The sequence below is a fragment of the Mchenga conophoros genome, linkage group LG18, assembly GCF_057382185.1.
Source record: "Mchenga conophoros isolate Kocher_MC1m ecotype Shallow Benthic linkage group LG18, M_conophoros_male_GT1.1, whole genome shotgun sequence".
Classification (NCBI taxonomy): Eukaryota; Metazoa; Chordata; class Actinopteri; order Cichliformes; family Cichlidae; genus Mchenga; species Mchenga conophoros.
The window spans coordinates 17,121,642-17,139,911 of NC_140543.1; the positions used below are offsets into that span (position 1 = coordinate 17,121,642).

General features: G+C 37.4%; 1 protein-coding gene across 1 annotated transcript; it reads left to right on the forward strand.

Moving 5' to 3' along the window:
- The first annotated feature begins 283 nt into the window (after positions 1-283).
- Positions 284-17,918, forward strand: rb1cc1 (RB1-inducible coiled-coil 1). The gene is made up of 23 exons (XM_085253892.1): positions 284-651; positions 1,790-1,922; positions 2,012-2,138; positions 2,221-2,391; positions 2,562-2,764; positions 3,202-3,616; positions 3,716-3,886; positions 3,969-4,153; positions 4,983-5,169; positions 6,220-6,301; positions 6,394-6,458; positions 6,563-6,666; positions 7,743-7,869; positions 8,116-10,046; positions 10,499-10,706; positions 13,383-13,491; positions 13,688-13,982; positions 15,364-15,412; positions 15,509-15,556; positions 15,981-16,039; positions 16,253-16,380; positions 16,709-16,779; positions 17,020-17,918. The coding sequence occupies exons 2-23, from the start codon at positions 1,852-1,854 to the stop codon at positions 17,095-17,097; spliced, it is 4,884 nt and encodes a 1,627-aa protein (XP_085110018.1). The 5' UTR covers positions 284-651; positions 1,790-1,851; the 3' UTR covers positions 17,098-17,918.
- Positions 17,919-18,270: the final 352 nt, after the last annotated feature.

The following is an 18,270-nucleotide window of genomic DNA, read 5'->3' on the forward strand; positions in this document are numbered from 1 at the left end:
TGAAAAAATTAAACTTTGAAAATTATAGAAAAAATACACAAGAAGTACTGTGATAAGGCCAGTGAATAAGTTACTTTAAGAAAAAGTTTATCTTTGTGCTGAAAATACTACTGTGGTGATAATAAAATGTTCAGTTTTAGTATAAATTTGTCAAAGGTAATAGTAATAATAATAATTATTATTAATTTATTATTTAAAAAGAGTCGGTCCTCAGTCTGAAACAGGAGTTACTCGGCTTGTGACTGAACTCTGAATGCTTTGAGTCGTAACGGATGAACGAGTCGTTCGCGGACTTCCCATCCGCAGATGACAACAACAAAACAAGCACAGCTACTAGAGAGGGTGTTAGCGTAGGTAGCCACCTGAGATAAACAACTAGTGGTTTAGTCCGTGTGCTACACCATTACGGCTGGAGTTTGCCAAATTAGAACGTTATTATACTGAAGCATGCTTACTTTGTGGAACTAATTATGACTGTCAGTTATTCTACTCTGGTTTAGTATACCCAACATTAGCTGAGGGGCTTGCTAAGCTAGCTCTATGTATGCCAATCCAAAACGGGTTAGCTAGCTAGCTAGAGTGCTAGCTTTTTAGCTAGCCAGCTCGCCAAGGCGAAGCCAAGAGCGAGAAGAGGGAGATGAGCAAAGTGAGGTAAGACTAAAGACATCGTTTATTTTAAAAATCCGACATGATATCTCATTCTCATAAATTATAAATCCAAACTAATGATTGTAACTCCTCTAGTTTATGGTTCTAAATTTGTCGACGTTAGTGTTGACTATCCTGCGCTAGCTCGTTTTAGCTAATAGCCAGTTAGTCAACGGGTTATTATTGACTAGCTAGCCTGCTAGCAGCTGTTGGTGACCACTTCTTCGGTGTTTATGATGACGGACTGGAGGCCTGGAGGTTATTAACAGCGGTTGAGTGTTTTCAGTAGACATAAAAATGGCAAACATGAACCCCGGTACCGGAGTATGCCTAAAGGATTGGAGGCCCCGCAGATATACAAACCGTTAACGTTGTTAAAGACAATTAACAGACAAGCAATTCAGAAAGCAGTGTGGCTTTTAAGTTGTTTATCGTTGTAACGGCTAACATAGCGCTAACTGTTTTGTTCTATCTTCAACTTTAATTAGCGCAGCCCATTTTGCATTATTAATTTCAGAATAAACGCAAACCCGTGTGAAGAATCTACTACTTCAGGTAGTTTCAAAAGACAGATTGTGTCTTTGGTTAGAATAATATGTTGGGTCACTATCTGGTTACCAAACAACTAGCTAATAGCCCAGCCTACCGTGTAGTGACTCAGCTACCAGGCTAATTATTCGGTAGGAAACAATGCACGGGCTGTCTTTGGAAAAGTAAAATGTAGTTATATTGCCTTTTTGTTGTTGAGTTAATTTAAATGACTGTACTGCATAAGCACACTCTATAGACTCTGTAAAGTATATTGTTATAACTACTTATAACATGCGGTGTAACAGTATAATATCAGTATAATATAAATATTACTCAAGTAGTTTTGTGCTCTGAATAAATGGCACCATTACTTGTCTTCAGAATAGAATAGAATAGCCCTTTGTTGTCATTGTACATGCACAACAAAATTATGGGTGCTCCACACCAACTTTGCAGGGATAAAATATTAATGGTAAGACAGCAGGAATAAATAATAAACAGGAGAAATAAATACAATCAAGAGGAATATATAATTCAATTTAATGATTTCAGGGATGTTTTTATTGTCTGTTCTCAACTACATTTTTTGCGTTATTGTGTAATTTTGCAGGGTTGTGGTGAGTGACTAAATGAACAAGACAGGCAAGAGGGAAAAACTCTGGGAGATCAAACATGAAGTTGTATGTGTTCCAGGTCAACAATGGCAGCACACTGACATTTGATACTGACCTTGCTGTCCAAACGTAAGAAGCTGGCATTGTAATATTAATCTGAAACAGTGGTCAGTACGCCTTGCTTAGTGTGACCTAAAAAGTGTTTTCCCTCTTCTCAGTGTACAGGAGCTCAAACATGCCATCCAAGCCAAATATAAAATTGCAATTCCACATCAAGTCCTCGTTGTTAATGGAGGAGAATGTATGGCTGCAGAGAGACGGGTCTGCAGCTACAGTGCTGGCACTGTGAGTTTTTCAGTTTGTTAGGTGTTGATTTTATTTCCTTGAATATATATAATGCTCTAAACACTGTTATTTTTATCTATAGGAAACCAACCCTATATTCCTGTTCAACAAAGAGATGATCTTGTCTGACCGGGATCCAACGATCCCTAAAACCACCTTCTCAATTGAGAGTGAGATTCAGGTCAAGGTGGAGGAGTCTCTTTTGATGCCAGCTGTCTTTCACACTGTTGCCTCTCGAACACAACTTGCTCTGGTAGTTAACAACATTTTTTTAAACCTTGGCCTGAAAAAAGTTTTTGAATGTATTTGCCATGAAATGTTTTTCAACTGAATTTCTTTACAAGAAATAATAACTAATCAATCATCTGTAGAATACTCTGAAAATGTTCTAATGTTGAGTTAAATATTTGTTAATCCCTCCAGGAAATGTTTGAAGTTGCCAACAAACTTTGCTCTTTCTGTGAACGTTTGGTTCATGATGAACACCTTCAACACCAAGGCTGGGCTGCTATAATGGCGAATCTGGATGACTGCACCCTATCTTATCAGAAGTTGCTTATAAAATTCAACACAGCTTATACAAATTATCAGCATGATCTGGAGGAAATCAAAGTGAAACTTACAAAGTAAGTGTTACTGTGTAACTGTGTAATGTAAGTAAGTGTTGGTTTGCTGATCTTTTTCAATAAGTTTAAACCTAAAATGCAAAATATTGTGTTTTTATTGGTAAATAAGTCTACAGAGAATATGCTAGAGGAACCATTTTAAATAATGTAGTTATAATGTTATTTTTTTAAAACAAATAAAATAGTAAAGAAATTGAACCAGTCTCAACTCACAAGAAGGTTGATTCTGATCATCTGGATGTAGTGTTTTCAGTCGGAGAAATGTTTCGTCACTCATACAAGTGCCTTCTTCAGTCTCAGCTGACTGCAGGTTTCTCCAACCTTATAAACAGTAAATTTGCACAAAGACTGAAACTAGAATCAACCTTTTAGGATTTACTTACCTGGATGAGCATGCATCAAGACAAGTCTCAACTCATCTTTTGTTATAATTGCAGGTTAGGGACAGCAGTTTCAGTAATGGCCAAGATACCTCTGCTGGAATGTTTAACACGTCAGAGTTACAGAGAGAGCATGGAGAAGTCCAGCTCAACCCCTGCAAAGGATTCAGATGAGACGGAAGAAGAAAAATCGACTGACTCTGTGCTCTGCACAACTGAAACACAGATGCCCTCTAAGTCATCCGCATCCTTCTCCGCTTCAGGGACAGCCACTTGTGAGCCAGCTGAGGACCAGGAATCAAATGAAATGACTGACAGTGGTGGCCTGAGAGCTGCACTATTAGATGATGACACACCAGAGCTCACCAACCCGTCCGTGTTCAATGTTACATTATTAGATTGGATCAACGTCCAGGACAGGCCCAATGATGTGGAATCGGTTGTAAGGAAATGTTTTGACTCCATCAATAGGGTAAGTCATTGATCTATTTTTAAAAAGGTCTTGGTGGATTTTTAAATGTGCTGTGTTAAATTGGAATAAGAGGTTTGACTTTGATTTTGTGTCTTTCAGCTTGACCCGCGGACCATTCAGCCTTTCCTAACAGAATGTCATGACACAATTTCCAAGCTAGATAATCAAAACATGAAATCCATCAAAGGGCTTGAAGACAGGTTGTATGCTCTAGACCAAATGCTTGCAAGCTGCAAGAAGTTGGTGAATGAACAGAAAGAACTTGCTCAGGTATGCAAAGAAAAGCAGTATTAAATAGTTTTCTCTGCTTTTTGTTGTGTTATGAATTGTGCTCACATGTTTTTGCTTCCAGGGATTTTTGGCCAATCAGAAGCGGGCTGAAAACCTGAAGGATACATCTGTTCTGCCTGATTTGTGTATGAGTCACACCAACCAGCTGATGATCATGCTGAACAACCACAGAAAGCTGCTGGAAATTAAAAAGAAGTGCACCACTGCCAAACAAGAGCTAGCAAACAACCTTCAAGTCAGACTTAAGTAAAACCGGAAACCATTTCTTTTTCCATATTAATTGCTGATCCTGACTAGGGCTGTGCGATATGACCAAAATCTCATATAAGACATCTATCGTCTGATAACAACATAAATTACAAAAATTTTACATTTTCTGTAAATTCTGTGAATCTCGGGCAGCTCGACTTCCGTGAAGTGTTTCCAGCTGGGTGTCGCGTACCTGGAGTCAGGTGTTTTAATTTTAGACATAAGTTGTAGCGGCTGCCGTTTTCTTTGTGAGTGTTTATTACACAGCATGCTGCGGGGAAAAGCCTGCTCTAACGTTTGAGTCTAAGGTTTATTTTTTTAGCACCTGACGGCTCTTTTTTTACTTCTCATCTGTGAATACTCTGCATACTCTTTCACGTGATTCAGTTTATTTTGAAAAGTCTCAACAGGAGCTTGAGCTTTATTGTGAAAGGTTGTGGAAAATAAACAAGCGGACACGCGATGGTTTTACTGTTGTTGTTGCTAATGACAGCGCATAAAAACAGGCACTTGTCCGTCTGTAGTGTGGTTATATTAAATATAAGAGAAAGAGAGAACTTTAAGAAATTAATATAGCCACTACAGTGACCATCAAAATAATGAAAAAATATTGCAGTAAACAGTTTATTTTGTGACACCATGAAACAAACAATAGCATAAAATGAAATGATAGACGTTTTAATATCGTCATCCAATATATATCGTTATATCGTACAGCCCTAATCCTATGTTTAATAAATTGTACCTTGCTGTATTTAATATATGTTTAAAAAAATGTGATTATGAGAATTATGTTTTCAAATTCTAATGATTGGAATAATTTTAGATGGTGCTGCTACGTGATGCTTCATGCAGACCAGGATGCAGAGAAGCTTCAGGCTCTATTCAGACTTCTAACCGAGCTAATGGAAAGAGTGAGGGTGGTGGAGGCCCTCAGTACCGTGCCCCAGATGTACTGCTTGGCAGTCGTAGAGGTAGTCAGGAGAAAAATGTTCATGCGCCACTACAGAGAGGTCAGTACTGTTATTAGAAACTAATCATGCATTCAGATGTAGCAATTTAACAAAAACAGTCATCTCAATAAGATTTACAGAAATGACAATGTACAGTATGAAATCATATAATGAAAAATAGTATAAAGTACATAAAACCACATATATAGCCTAAAGAAAGGGTTTCTTTTAAGAAGATTCTGTGTGGGTTCCATCTGGGTATTTACACTTCCTAAAAAGTTATCTCTTTATATTAATTGGTTATTCAAAATTATAAAGATGTGAATGGTGGTCTGTCACTGTGTGTTAGCCCTGCAATGGACTGATGACCCAATCCTGAATTAAATAAGATGAGGGAAATGAATGGATGGATGGTCTTTGGGGGTTTTGTTGTGAGAATTCAGCTCTGTTTCAAGTGTGTAAGAAATAACATTATCAACACAAAGTTGCAACCATTAGGAAGCCTGTGCTAACAGGGGGAATTAAGTTACTGTAATCAGCTATGAAGTGTCTAGATGTGTCCAATTTTCTAACATCTGGCCATTTGTGGTGTGCTGTGTTGGCAGCAGCAGAAAAGAAAATAATGCCTAATTTGTGATATGTTATGACAGCTAAAGGTGTGTGACTTGTGTCTAAGCAATGTACGGTCTATGGTAAAGGTGCAAAAAGGGTGCTTAGCTCTGAGAAGGTTTGACTAATAAGACAGATTTTTGATGATTTTGATGAAACTTTCCTTTATTTGAGCTTAATTTTTTGGTCTTTATTATTTCACAGTCACAAGAAAGAATAGAAGTTAACACTTTGTGTTTTGGGAATTGCTTGAAAGATGGCTCCTCTGATTGATGTAGTTTTTGGCAAAAAATGTAACTGCTCGTTTTGACGGACGCTGCATACATATTGGCTTTTTTTGAAGAGTGCCTGCAAGCCTTCCATTAAGTTATGTCTAAATGCTCAAATCTAAATAACATTAAAACGATGTTAAGGAATGTAATCTTCTTGTGAAAATGTTTTTGAAACATAATTATTAATTTATTGCATAATCTTAATTAAATTTTTCTTAAATCTTTTCAGTGGGCCAATGCACTTGTCAAGGATGGAAAACAACTTTATGAGGCAGAGAAATTTAAACGGGAATCCTTTGGGAAACTCTTTCGTAAGTGTTTTTGAGAAACTCTGATTAAATAACACACCAATTCCACGTAAGAACAGAATTTTGACCCAGTTACTGTTTTATTTATTATTTAGGAAAGTCTTTTCTCCGAAATCGGTTGTTTAGAGGACTTGATTCATGGCCTCCAACATCATTTTGTGTAAGTTTGATTGAATTATCGTGTGTATCACTTTTTCTTTGTTAGCACTATTGTTTCACACTGTTTGACAGTCTATTTTTTTCATGGTTCTTAATTGGCTATAGACACGAAGGCCAAGAAGGTTTGATGATGAACTTCCAGACATCTCACTTGAGGACCTGCAGTACTTGAAATCTTGTTGTCCTGTTGAGGTGCAGCCTTTCCTCATGTAAGTCACTGTCTTGAATCATTAGTGGTTTTAAATATCATTAAATGGGGTTTTTTGAGAAAAAATGGAAAAACTATTCGTTAACTACCAATAGTTAACATAACCGAATTTATGGTTTGTTATCAAAATAAGCTGTTTAGTGTTCAACCAGGTCCCTGGCACTGTTTGTTGGTTTATTTAAATGCATTTATCTTTGGTTTATTTAAATAAATAAAACAATAAAGATATAAAAAGCTTTAGATATGTAAGAAACTGAATAATGAATAAATCATGGGACATGTTGTGGTTGGTCTTACTTGGGGACCAAGTATGTCATAGTTGGAGTTGTTTATAGTTCTTTATGATGGAGATTATGTGAATAATCTGAATATAGTCTGAATGTGGTCTTACAACATTTTATGCAGATTGCACTTTGAAATGCAGGCTCTCTAACGCTGTAGAGCAAAATATTTCAGTTTAAACTAGATATTAAAAAGTTAATTTAAAAAGTCAGACTATAATTAAGTGCTAATAACCAGAATCATTATAACTTGGTAAGACTATAAAGTAAAGGTCCGATATGATCATCTATAAGTAAACGATCTAAAGTATTGTTTGAGCTTTATTTTTATTTTCAGTTGCCGTCAGTTGCATTTGTCACTGCAGTGATGCATAGTTTCATGTATCACATAGTTCACAGTTTTAATTCTACTGAATTAAGGCTTTGCTCTTTATTTACCCATTACTGTGGTGATCATGGTCTCAGAACTCTGTTAATTATGCCTTTTCTTTTTCATTCGCCATGTACTCTCTTAACTAAAAGGGAACATACTTGGAGTTGATCAGCCAAACTTTGTTAACAACTGTTTAATCCTTGATTAAGTTAATCAATTCAAGAAATAAGTTTCAGCTTTAGACTCAGTTTGCTTTCTTGAACAGATTCTTGGTGTGAAAAGTGGCCTAAATTTATTCTGTTATCTCTTAATTGCATCAAATTGAAGACCTTCTAAGCAATCTTTTTAAACTGAAGAAATTCACAACATAGTTTTTACCAATATGTCCGTGTTTGTTTAGTTTAAAAAAATCTTTTTCTGCAGGCTTCCCACAGTGTGCAACTTTGAGCCCTTAAATCACCACATAGAGACACTTCACCAGCTGGTCCAAGCTGCGCAGAGCGTGGACGAGATGTCACAGACGATTACTGACCTGCTAAGTGAACAAAGGGTAATGATTTACCTTGGTTATATTACACATATATGTATTTGCTGTCCTAGTCTGAAATGAACACATAACTTAGAACAACTATCAAAAAGCAAACAATACTGAGGTATAACTTTAGGTCAAGCATTTTCTAATTTTTTTCTTTCTTTTTTTGTAATACTGTTTAATTTCTCTTTTCGTATTAAGATTAAACTCCAACTTGAAGAATATATTTATTTATTCTTGGGTGTTTTGTTTTTTTCTCCCTAGGCATCTTGTAGTCAGAGTGCCCACAGATCAACTACATTGTCTCCTCAGTCTGAAATGCCTGCTACCACAACAGCGGTGTCGCCCAAAACTCCTTCCTCTCTCAGCCTTCAGGGCCCCAGCTGCCAACCCCTTCATGTTCCTGTCCCAGCTCCTCTAGAGGACTTATCGCCAGACAGCATTGATGCACAAACATTTGACTTTGAAACCATTGGCCATCCAAACATGGATCCAGTCCTACAGCAGGGATCCCTTGATTTAGATTCTCTGGCAGAAAGCCCTGAATCAGACTTCATGTCTGCTGTAAACGAGTTTGTGATTGAAGAGAACTTGACCTCTCCAAACCCTATCAGTGATCCTATTAGCCCTGAAATGATGGTGGAATCTTTGTATTCTTCAGTCATTAACGCTATTGATAACAAGCGAATGCAAGATACCACAATACTAGAGAGAGAGAACTCAAAGATCGCTGTTCTTCAGCAAGTTATTGAGAGGTATCGAAGTGCTGCAGAGGAGTCCCATTCCAGCTTAAGAAATGCAAAGGATGACCTGTGTCATTTACGAGGTCTAGTATTAAAAGAACAACATGACTTTGGCTTTGTTCTGCGTAGTATGAGCACAGAGGTGCACAATATTGTGGATAGCATCTGTCAGACCCATGAACAAGCGTTGAAGGAGCAGCATCAAAGTGAGCTTCTGGCCATACGGCAGGACTTTGAGAAGGAGGTAAAGACACTAACCAAGGAAAACCAAGTAAACCAGAATATTGTTAGAGATGTTCAGCGTGCAATGCTGGAGCTCGAAGGGCTTATGGAGCGCAAGGAGAAGGAACTGACTCAGCTTGAGAATGAGAGAGAGCGATGGATTCAAACGGATGGTATTCAGACTGATAAGATCACCAACCTGGAGCAGATTATCAGTGATCAAGCTGAAGAAAATAAGAAGCTTGCAGCCTCAAGAGACTCTTTGGCCACTCAGCTTGAGAATCTGCACTTTGAGATTGAACGCAGTCAGCAGAAGATCCGACAGGAGCTGGAAGTTGTTGCACAGACCAATTTAAAAGAGTTGGAGGACAGAATGAAGCATGAACACAAGGCAGAAATGGAGACACTGACCAAGGGTAACCACGAGGCTCTGGAAAATCTTGCTGTTGAAAATAGTGTTAAGTTAAGCGAGGCAGCTGATCACCATGCCACTGCTATAAAAGAGAAGGACAGTCAGGTCAAGGACTTGGAGGCTCGGATAGCTGAGCTTGCAGAACTCCGCTGCAAGTTAGAGGTGGAGTTAGCCCTCAAAGAATCAGAGACAGAAGAGTTAAAGCGCTTGTTTGAAGACTCCAGGATACAGCAGGAAGAGGCTGTCAAATCCCAAATAGAGGCGGAGACCAAAGTTCTTGGTGAAGAACTGGCAGTTGTCAAAAAAGAGCTTCAGCTAAAGAATGAAGAGTATGAAGTGGACCTAGCAGAGCTCAGGACTCTCATGAGGATTGAGAAGGACCACTGCATCTCAGAGCTTGTTGACAGACACGAAGAGGAGACTATTTTGTTGAGCAACAAGCTCTCTTCCCTGCAGCAGCAAGCCCAGGAGGCTGAGAGGAACCACGCTGAGCAGCATCGGAAACTTAAAGAGGAATTAGATCAGCAACTGGCTGCTGTCTGTGAAGAAAAAGAAAAGCAACTGAATAGTTTCCAAGAACAGGAGCAGGAGTTGAGGACTGTTATCAGCAGTTTGCAGCAAGAAAATGACCTGCTTTCGCAAAAAGTAGAGCAGGACAGACTTGCATTTGAGAAACATTTAGAGAAAGAAAAGGCCACTGAGGCTGCAGCACCAGATGTCTTTAAAGACTTAGAGCAGAAAGAGGAGATGGAGAAGAGACTCTTAGGCAAGATTAGACAACTTGAAAATGAGCTTCATGAGGTCCGGTCCTCAAAAAGGTAAATGTTTAATCCAAAACAAGTTTGCTCTTCATGTTTCTTCACATTATTTTCACAGTTACAGGTTCATCACTTGGCTGATTAATGTTTTTGTTAGAGGTATTATGATTTTGCATTTTCTGTAAGTTGTTTTTAGTTTTAAATTTGGGTTTTCAGTTTAGTTTCCACAGTTTCCTGTGCTTAGGTTAGTTTAACATTCCTTTTAGTATTAACTTTAATATTATTATTATTATTATTATTATTATTATTATTATTATTATTATTACATGGGTCGTTTTTTCAGAATTTAAGATGTAATAAGTTAGGAAAAGTACAGTAATAAAGTGTAATATTGAGGCCATACATCGTAGCTTCTGGATTTCTATTATCTATTTTTATTTCAGTTAAAGTGTTTTTCATGGTTAGTTTTAAGTAGTTTAAGTTGATAACTTTGTTTGCTATGTGCCTTTCAGTGATGAAGGGTTGTCCCTGCATGCTGACGGACGTGCAGATGCTGGAGCACCTCTGTCTCTAGACTCAGCACTACAAGAGCGTCTGCAACAGGAAAGGGCCTCTCTGCAACAGGAAAGGGCCTCTCTGCAGGCACAGATGGAGCTCATGGAGAAAAAGAAGAATGAGGAGATACAGAACATCAAAACATCACTTATTGCAGAGCAACAGGTTTGTATTTGCTCTTGTTAGCTTATTTTAGGGTTCTGCTTTTGTTGATATTTGTCTTTTGTTGATATTTGAGTGCGGACCTATGCTAACATACTTGTGTGCAGTCTTCCAAAAACCCAACCGCATGTGACTGAACGTGGATGATGCTGTGCATAGGTTGAATGCCTGCTGGTTGAAAACAAGCTGGAACAGAAAAGAGAGCAACAGCGGAGTTCATAATAAACGGGGGAACTGTGGGGGAAAAAAACCATCAAAGATCATCACGCACCGACAGTCACTGCATTGGACACAGCAGAATTTATGTAACACAATTCAGCTCTCTTGTATTTTCTAACTTTGCTCCTCTCTATGTGGTCTTTAAGTCTGACGTTATTAGGCGTTTCTGGGTCCAAACTCGTCAGTGATTAAAGTCAAACAAACACTGCGGCATCACTAAGAGATTAAAAACTGTCTAAATTATTTCATCTGTAATAAAATGATTAGTGTGGCTGCTCTACCAGGTGTAACAATTAAGTTTAACATCCAGGCATCCATAAAAACAGAATTTCTGAAATTTAATGGAGTTAGAAGTTAGCAGGGAGTTAGCTCGCTAGTTTCCATTTAAATATAATATACCAGGTTCTGACTGAGAGATTTCTGAAACAAATTAAGATGTACAGCTCTGCTATCACTTCTGACATAAATGAAGACAGAAAACTAAACAGCAGTGATGTTTGTAGTGTTACTGAAGTTGAACTAGCTTGTATATAATGATGTGCTACGTGAATGCTAGCAACACAGCTATGTTAGCATAATATAAACACAGTGAATCCAGAGGATGAATGCTAACTTTTTTCCAGTCGATAAAAATTAACGCAATGGTTAGGGACAAATGTGATTGCATGGCAGGATGCTGTCAGAAGAACAACTGAGATAATCCATCCACAATATGAGGTTGGTTAATAATATACTGCTGTATGAGCTGGGCAGTAGTTACATTGTATGATTTTAAAAACTGAGCGTTAAAATGAATAGTGGTAATAAAACCTGAGAGAGAGGCCGACAGTGATCACTGCCCTTTTTTTAGGGGCTTGTCCAGATTAAATAGAAAAAGATACAAGGAATTAAAACATGTTAAAAACGCAACAGCCTTAATAAACGCAGAGTAGTTTGGACCTAGAAGCAGGGTTCATACGTCATCACTTAAAGACCAGATAGTTGGCTAAAGACCAGATAGTTGGCTGAAGACCAACAAGAGCATTACCAAGAGTAGCCCACAGACCGCTTGTTTGTGACACTGCCCCCAGGTGACAGCAAACAGCTATAACATGTAGCAAACGATCTGCAAAACTGTTCATAGACTCTGTGTATGTCGATGAATGGGAATAGTAGTAGTAGCACTAACGTGTTTCCTTGGCCATAGGAGAGTGAATGCAATTAGCAGTGGCCATCTTCATTTAGTCAGTCATAAAGTGTGTTGTAAATGGAAAAAGCTGTTTGTGAAGGGGATAAGACCTAAACTAACTCAGCTGGAAGCAGCATACACACAGGAAGAAACTAGCGGCAATTTGATTACCAGAGACTTGCAGCACTGACAGGCTAAATAACCTTTAGCTGTGCAAAGAGGGGTGGATGCCTATTTAAACTACTGTCAGTTTTGAGGAGAGCAATTATTGCTGCAAACAGTGGGAGCAAAGAGATACCATTGACTGACATGACAGTGCGGGGGATGTATAAGAGGGTTACCAGTGAACCTTAGCCTAAAATGTCCACTATAGTGTCCAGCTGTCAGCTACAAGCGATGCACGGTGACCCAATTTCTTTATATATGCACAACGCTTCTTGTTTGGCAGCAAAGATTTTAGCATGGCAGGCTGCCATGGAGAAATATTAGCAGTAGAAAAAGTGCTTGTCAGTATAGCGTTATGGTAGTGTGAAATATTTTAAATACAGTTCATCCTCCCTATAGACAAAAGCCTTCAACATGCCATCAAAAGTTTCAGTGTTGACCTTACAACCCTTGTGTACTGAGTATTCAGTACTTAAGGGTCAGATCTCATCCATTTTATAAAACCTACCTTTAGTTTTCTGTCTTTTTTCCCACCTTCCTAAGTAAAAGTAGGGATGACTAATACATTGGCAACTGGATGAATGACACCGTTTACATATTACAGGTCATAAAATATTTTTCAGGATCACCTAGGGAACCAGAGTCTGGATTTTCCTCTAGGGACCAACTAGCTACAATGCTATGGACGATGAGCAGATCGCTTCATATGTGGACAGACATTTATTTTACTGTGCTATAGATTTTGTATTATTTCATTTACTGTTTACGAAAAAAAAATTGAGGACATCTCACCTTACTTTGCTACATCTCCCTTTGTAGTTGAACCTGATGAGACTTGCAACAAACAGAATTGTTAGGAGCACATACAGTTTGATTTCTTTTGTTATTTATTGTCTGGTGTAATACATGGATGTACGATACAAAAATATCAAAATACTAGGAGTAAAAGCTAACAAAACAACTGTAACTCCCATGGCTGCATGCTGATCTGTGTCCTCAGAAATTGGCAATTAAAAATGAAATAATTAATGCTTTGATATAAATGCTCTGTTCTCACTAAAATGGTTGTTAAGCTTGTCAAAATTTTTAAAATGTTAATAATAATAATTATTAATCTTTTTATCCAGACAAATTTCAACACAGTTCTAACACGAGAGAAAATGAAAAAGGAGCAGATCATCAGTGATCTCACGGAGAAGTTGCATAAAGTTACCCAGCAGCAGGAGAAAGATAAAGGTGAGTGTGTACTGTCCACATTGAACACTGTTTTTCTTACAGTTTTGGAAATGAGACATCATGGTAGCACCTCATGAATATTCATTACTTGTCCTGTTCGCTTGTTCTCACTGCCATAATATTCATTTTTAGGCTTTTGTCAAAAATAATGTTATTTTGTGTTTGTCAGTGGTTTTTATTTATACTTTTATTCCAGCTCTGATAGAGAAACTGTCTGAGGACCGGGCTAGTGTGATGCAGGAAAAGAAACATTTGGAAGAGGAGCTCAACCGTTTCCGCAGCACTGCACTGGTGTCCTCTGCCTTCTTCAACCCTAACCCCTCAGCTCAAGATGCCTCAGAAGCCGGAGCAGCAGCAGCTAGAGCTCTGCCCGTTGCTGGGGCTTGTTCTTCTGAGCCCCTCACTGAAACTGATAGATTGGCCTCTGTGGCAGCCATTCGAGATGACGAACATGTTGATTCAGCAGTGGAAGCCAGCATGGTGACCGTCCAGTAAGCATCTACTCTAAAATAAACATTGTGTTTAGAGTCTGAAATACGTCCACGTGATTATGTGCCTGACACTATTACTGTTCATGGGGAAAGAAAAATCAGAGCAGCACACATTAGCAGCACGGTTAGGACAAGTATCCTAACCAGTTATCCTATCCTAACCTCACCTGGTTAACAACTATGTGGGCTGCATTTGGACAATGTGTTTATCCTTACTCCACACTTTATATTTCAAACAACATTTGCAAAATACGTAAGAAACCTTCTCACCTGCGCATGATCTTGTAGCCACAGTTTATAGAGAGGTCCATGTAAAAGGAATGCACAGAATTTTGGTTATTCTATACATAATAGTTTTTGTGGAATCTGTGATGCACAATGTAATGTAAGTCCAAAAGTTTGGATAAACCATCACTGGTTAAAATTTTAACAGTATATCCCCTTCAAGGTCATCTCCTGGCGTAGTGATGCATAGCTTGCAGCTCCTGCTTCACTGAGATTGCTCCCTGGATGGCCGTTCTGACCACTTTTATGTGTGCATTTTTTATTTCATCATTGAGCTCACATTTACTTTGAAAGCAGACAGTAACGTCTGCATCAAACTGGCCATACCTCACAAGGCTCATTACTATTAATGACAACCGGTGCGCAAATGACATGACAGATGAATCTGCACTATCTAAACTCAAAGTCCATAAAGTCAGGGGAATGACAGTATTCACAAGAATGTACACAGTAAAATCCTCCCATATTGTCAGGCGCAGTTGATCAGAGTAGCTCCTACAATGAACAATCCCTACAGGTGCAAGAGGGCAGGGAACAATGTAGAGCTTCACAAAAGGGCCGTAATGGAACTTGAGGACAGTTTTTGCCTTTTTATAGGTTGGGTAGTGGGATCTCTTTGACTGCACCTTGGATTAAGATTTTAGTTACAGTTTAAGTTGGACAAGGAAACTACGAGAATCTGAGTGTGTTCATTTCTGTGCATTCGCAGTGCTGCAGTACGTGGATTTTATTGCGCCAACATGTTAATCTCAAACAAATTCATAGTGAAACCTAAAAAGGTTTCCTTCATAGACAGTAAGTTTTGTTTAGATGCCGTCAAATCGATTGCGAGCCAGAGAAACAGACTTTTGTGTTGTGTTTCGAGAGCCAACTGTATAAACTAGCCAAAAATGGACGAACAGAAGAGACATTTGACAGTCCAAGGAAGGGAGGCTAGGAACCGAGAGTGTAAGTTAAAATAAATAAATAATTTTTTAAATTCTTAATATTAAGAAGCGCCAAGTGGTCACAAGTCAAAAAATGTTATGATTTATTTATTTAGTTTTACCTTTTGTATACTGCATCTTGTTAATTTTTGTTGTTGTTGTTTTTGTAGTGATACTATGATGTCAGAGGAGAAACAGCGGATAATCTTACTTGAGAGGGTAATTAGACATGCTGCATCTTTATCATTGCATCTGACTGGATAAGAGTTTGTTTGTGTAGGCATGTCTGACTAATTCATTTAATATATGTTGCAGACTTTGCACATGAAGGAAGAAGAAAACAAGCGTCTCAGTCAAAGACTGGTCAGTTTATCATTTTCATTATAGGCTATGAAACAATTTCTCCACCAGGTGGCACTAGCATCAAAGAGTAGAATCCTGACCCAGGAGGCCAGCGAGCTCAGTGAATAAAAATGAGTCTTTAGGAAGAGGATCATTGAAATGTACAAGGGGTGAATTTTAGTGAAGCACAAACTTGTATACTAATACAAATGTCAAAAATGTACTTTTCTGGTGTGAAAAGATTTAGTCAATACTAATATTGCATAACTCGAAGACTGGTATAGTTTAGATTATGATATAATTCTGTTAGGTGGTAAAAGTATAAGAGTTCAAAGCCTATGTCACAGACAAATGATTTAATAATCCCCAGTGGAAGTCAGTTCTTGTTAATATTATTAATTTTGCTTTGATAACGTGAGTAATGTTGCCCTTCTCTTCTGTGTAGATGTCTCAGAGCATGTCGTCTGTGTCATCACGGCATTCAGACAAAATCGCCATCAGAGAGTAAGTGAATTTTAAAAAACGAAACACACAGGGCCTTAACATGTCCTTGCTGATGTGTGTGTGGTTTTTCTGTCATTATTGTGTACATTATTATGTATGTAGGTATAATTATACACATATGATTACCGTTAATGTATTTTCTTTTGTGTTTTCATTTTGCAATTCGGTTTCATCATCATTTGGTCTCTTTATTGGTCTTTTTTTATGTTTCAGTTTCCAGGTAGGCGATTTGGTTCTAATCATCTTGGATGAAAGGCATGACAACTACGTGCTCTTCACAGTTGGTCCCACCCTCTACTTCCTCCATTCTGAGTCTCTTACTGCACTGGACCTCAAACCAGGTCAGCTTCATCAAACCCTTTTGAGTTTAGCGTTGTGTCATTGAAATTTATTTTACACATTTCTTTTTTAATAATAAAATAAAAAGGCACGACTGATTGTTTTCTGATTTTTTATTTATTTATATATATATATATATATATATATATATATATATATATATATTAATCAAACATGAGAGCTTTGTGTGTTGTGTGTACATGGGTGCTAAAATAAAATGTAGTTTAATCTTTGTTCTTGCTACTGATGCTTGTTGGCTTTATTTTACACATAGAATTGGTGAACATTTTCTTAAGTTTATTTAACGATGCGATTTGTTTTCTTGTTTAGCATCAGGGACCTCAAGACGGCCGTGGGTGCTTGGAAAGGTGATGGAGAAGGAGTATTGCCAGGCAAAAAAGGTACTTAAGTACTAAAAATACTTTGTTTACATATTCGATTAACATTTAACCCTGTTTTACTTACAGTTTCAACTGTAGGCCTATAAGTGTCTTTTTTTTTTTTTAATATATTTTTTTTAAATCAGAGTTGGATTTTTTTTAAAGTCATGTCAGTAATGTTCTTACAATTAAGTACAAAGTTTGAACCTTCATTGTTTCTTGTAATGATCTCTCTCTCCTTCTCTTCCTCTCCTTTTTCAGGCCCAAAACAGATTCAAGGTTCCTTTAGGAACCAAGTTCTACAGAGTGAAAGCTGTTCCATGGAATAGAAAAGTATAATAGCCAAGTAATGAGCTAAAATGTATATTTATATAGTTTAATTTTTGAACAGAAACATCACATAATAACTCATAACTTGAAAATCGAAAGACCTAAAAAATGGAAAGAATTAAGATCGCCATCATATGGTTTTGCATTTTATTTTAAAATCCCACCTGCTATCACTTTTTTTGTTCTTTTAAACCCAGATTTGTTATTGTGGACCAAATGCTATTAAACTTATTAGGGCAATGCCCTATACACTGTGGCATAATGCCATCTGACCTGTATGTAAACTTAAACGAAATTTGGATGTTCAATATTAGTTCTCATTATCAGCATTTGTCCTTTTGTGGAAAATACTGTCATTATCAGCATAATTAAATGAAAAATATACATTTATTATAAATGTTTATGGAGGAATGTTCATGGCATGCATATTGATATATTTTCTTTGATTTACTTATCCAGATAAATGTTGTAGTTGGAAATGTAGTTAATGCTGTTTGTTACTCACAAAACAGTATGGCCCTGTGTCAATACTGAAATGTACATTATGACTGACTAATGGAAACAGTCGTCTTTGCAATCCTTGAAATGCACTTTCAAAACAATGCTTTTGTTGATTTGAAAAGGGAAGTTAATTGAGCTGTCAGAACTAAGTAAATATATCAGCACAAACTTCTCACTATCATAGAATATTGATATGTAGAAAGGAATACTTTGTGACTGTGTTTCATTATCGGGAGACATTGTATATTACCCATCAAATCACATGTAACAATAAATTACTGTATTGTAAAAGCTAGAGTTTTGAAACAATAAAGGACTGATCCCAAATGGATTCAATAGTTTTTTTTCTTTCCTTTTCATTCTTTCCTCTGATGCAGAAATGTAACAAATACTTATGTGCACATTAATATTACAGGTGAGATATTTTATGTTTCATTGGGGAGGAGAAAGCCGACAATTATTATTTTTCACTGACACGTCATTCTAACCATTTTGTATAAAACAAAAACAGCAGAAGCTTTTAAGGCATATATAGTAAATGGCACCTATAATGATGATTTTTAAAATTTTCCTGGGGGAAATTCAGGAGTCAATGTGGAATAGCATAGTATAGTGTATTCATTTGATTTAGCATTTTTGCTTTTGTGGAAACATTAATGTTGGCACGGTGCTGCAGGAAAC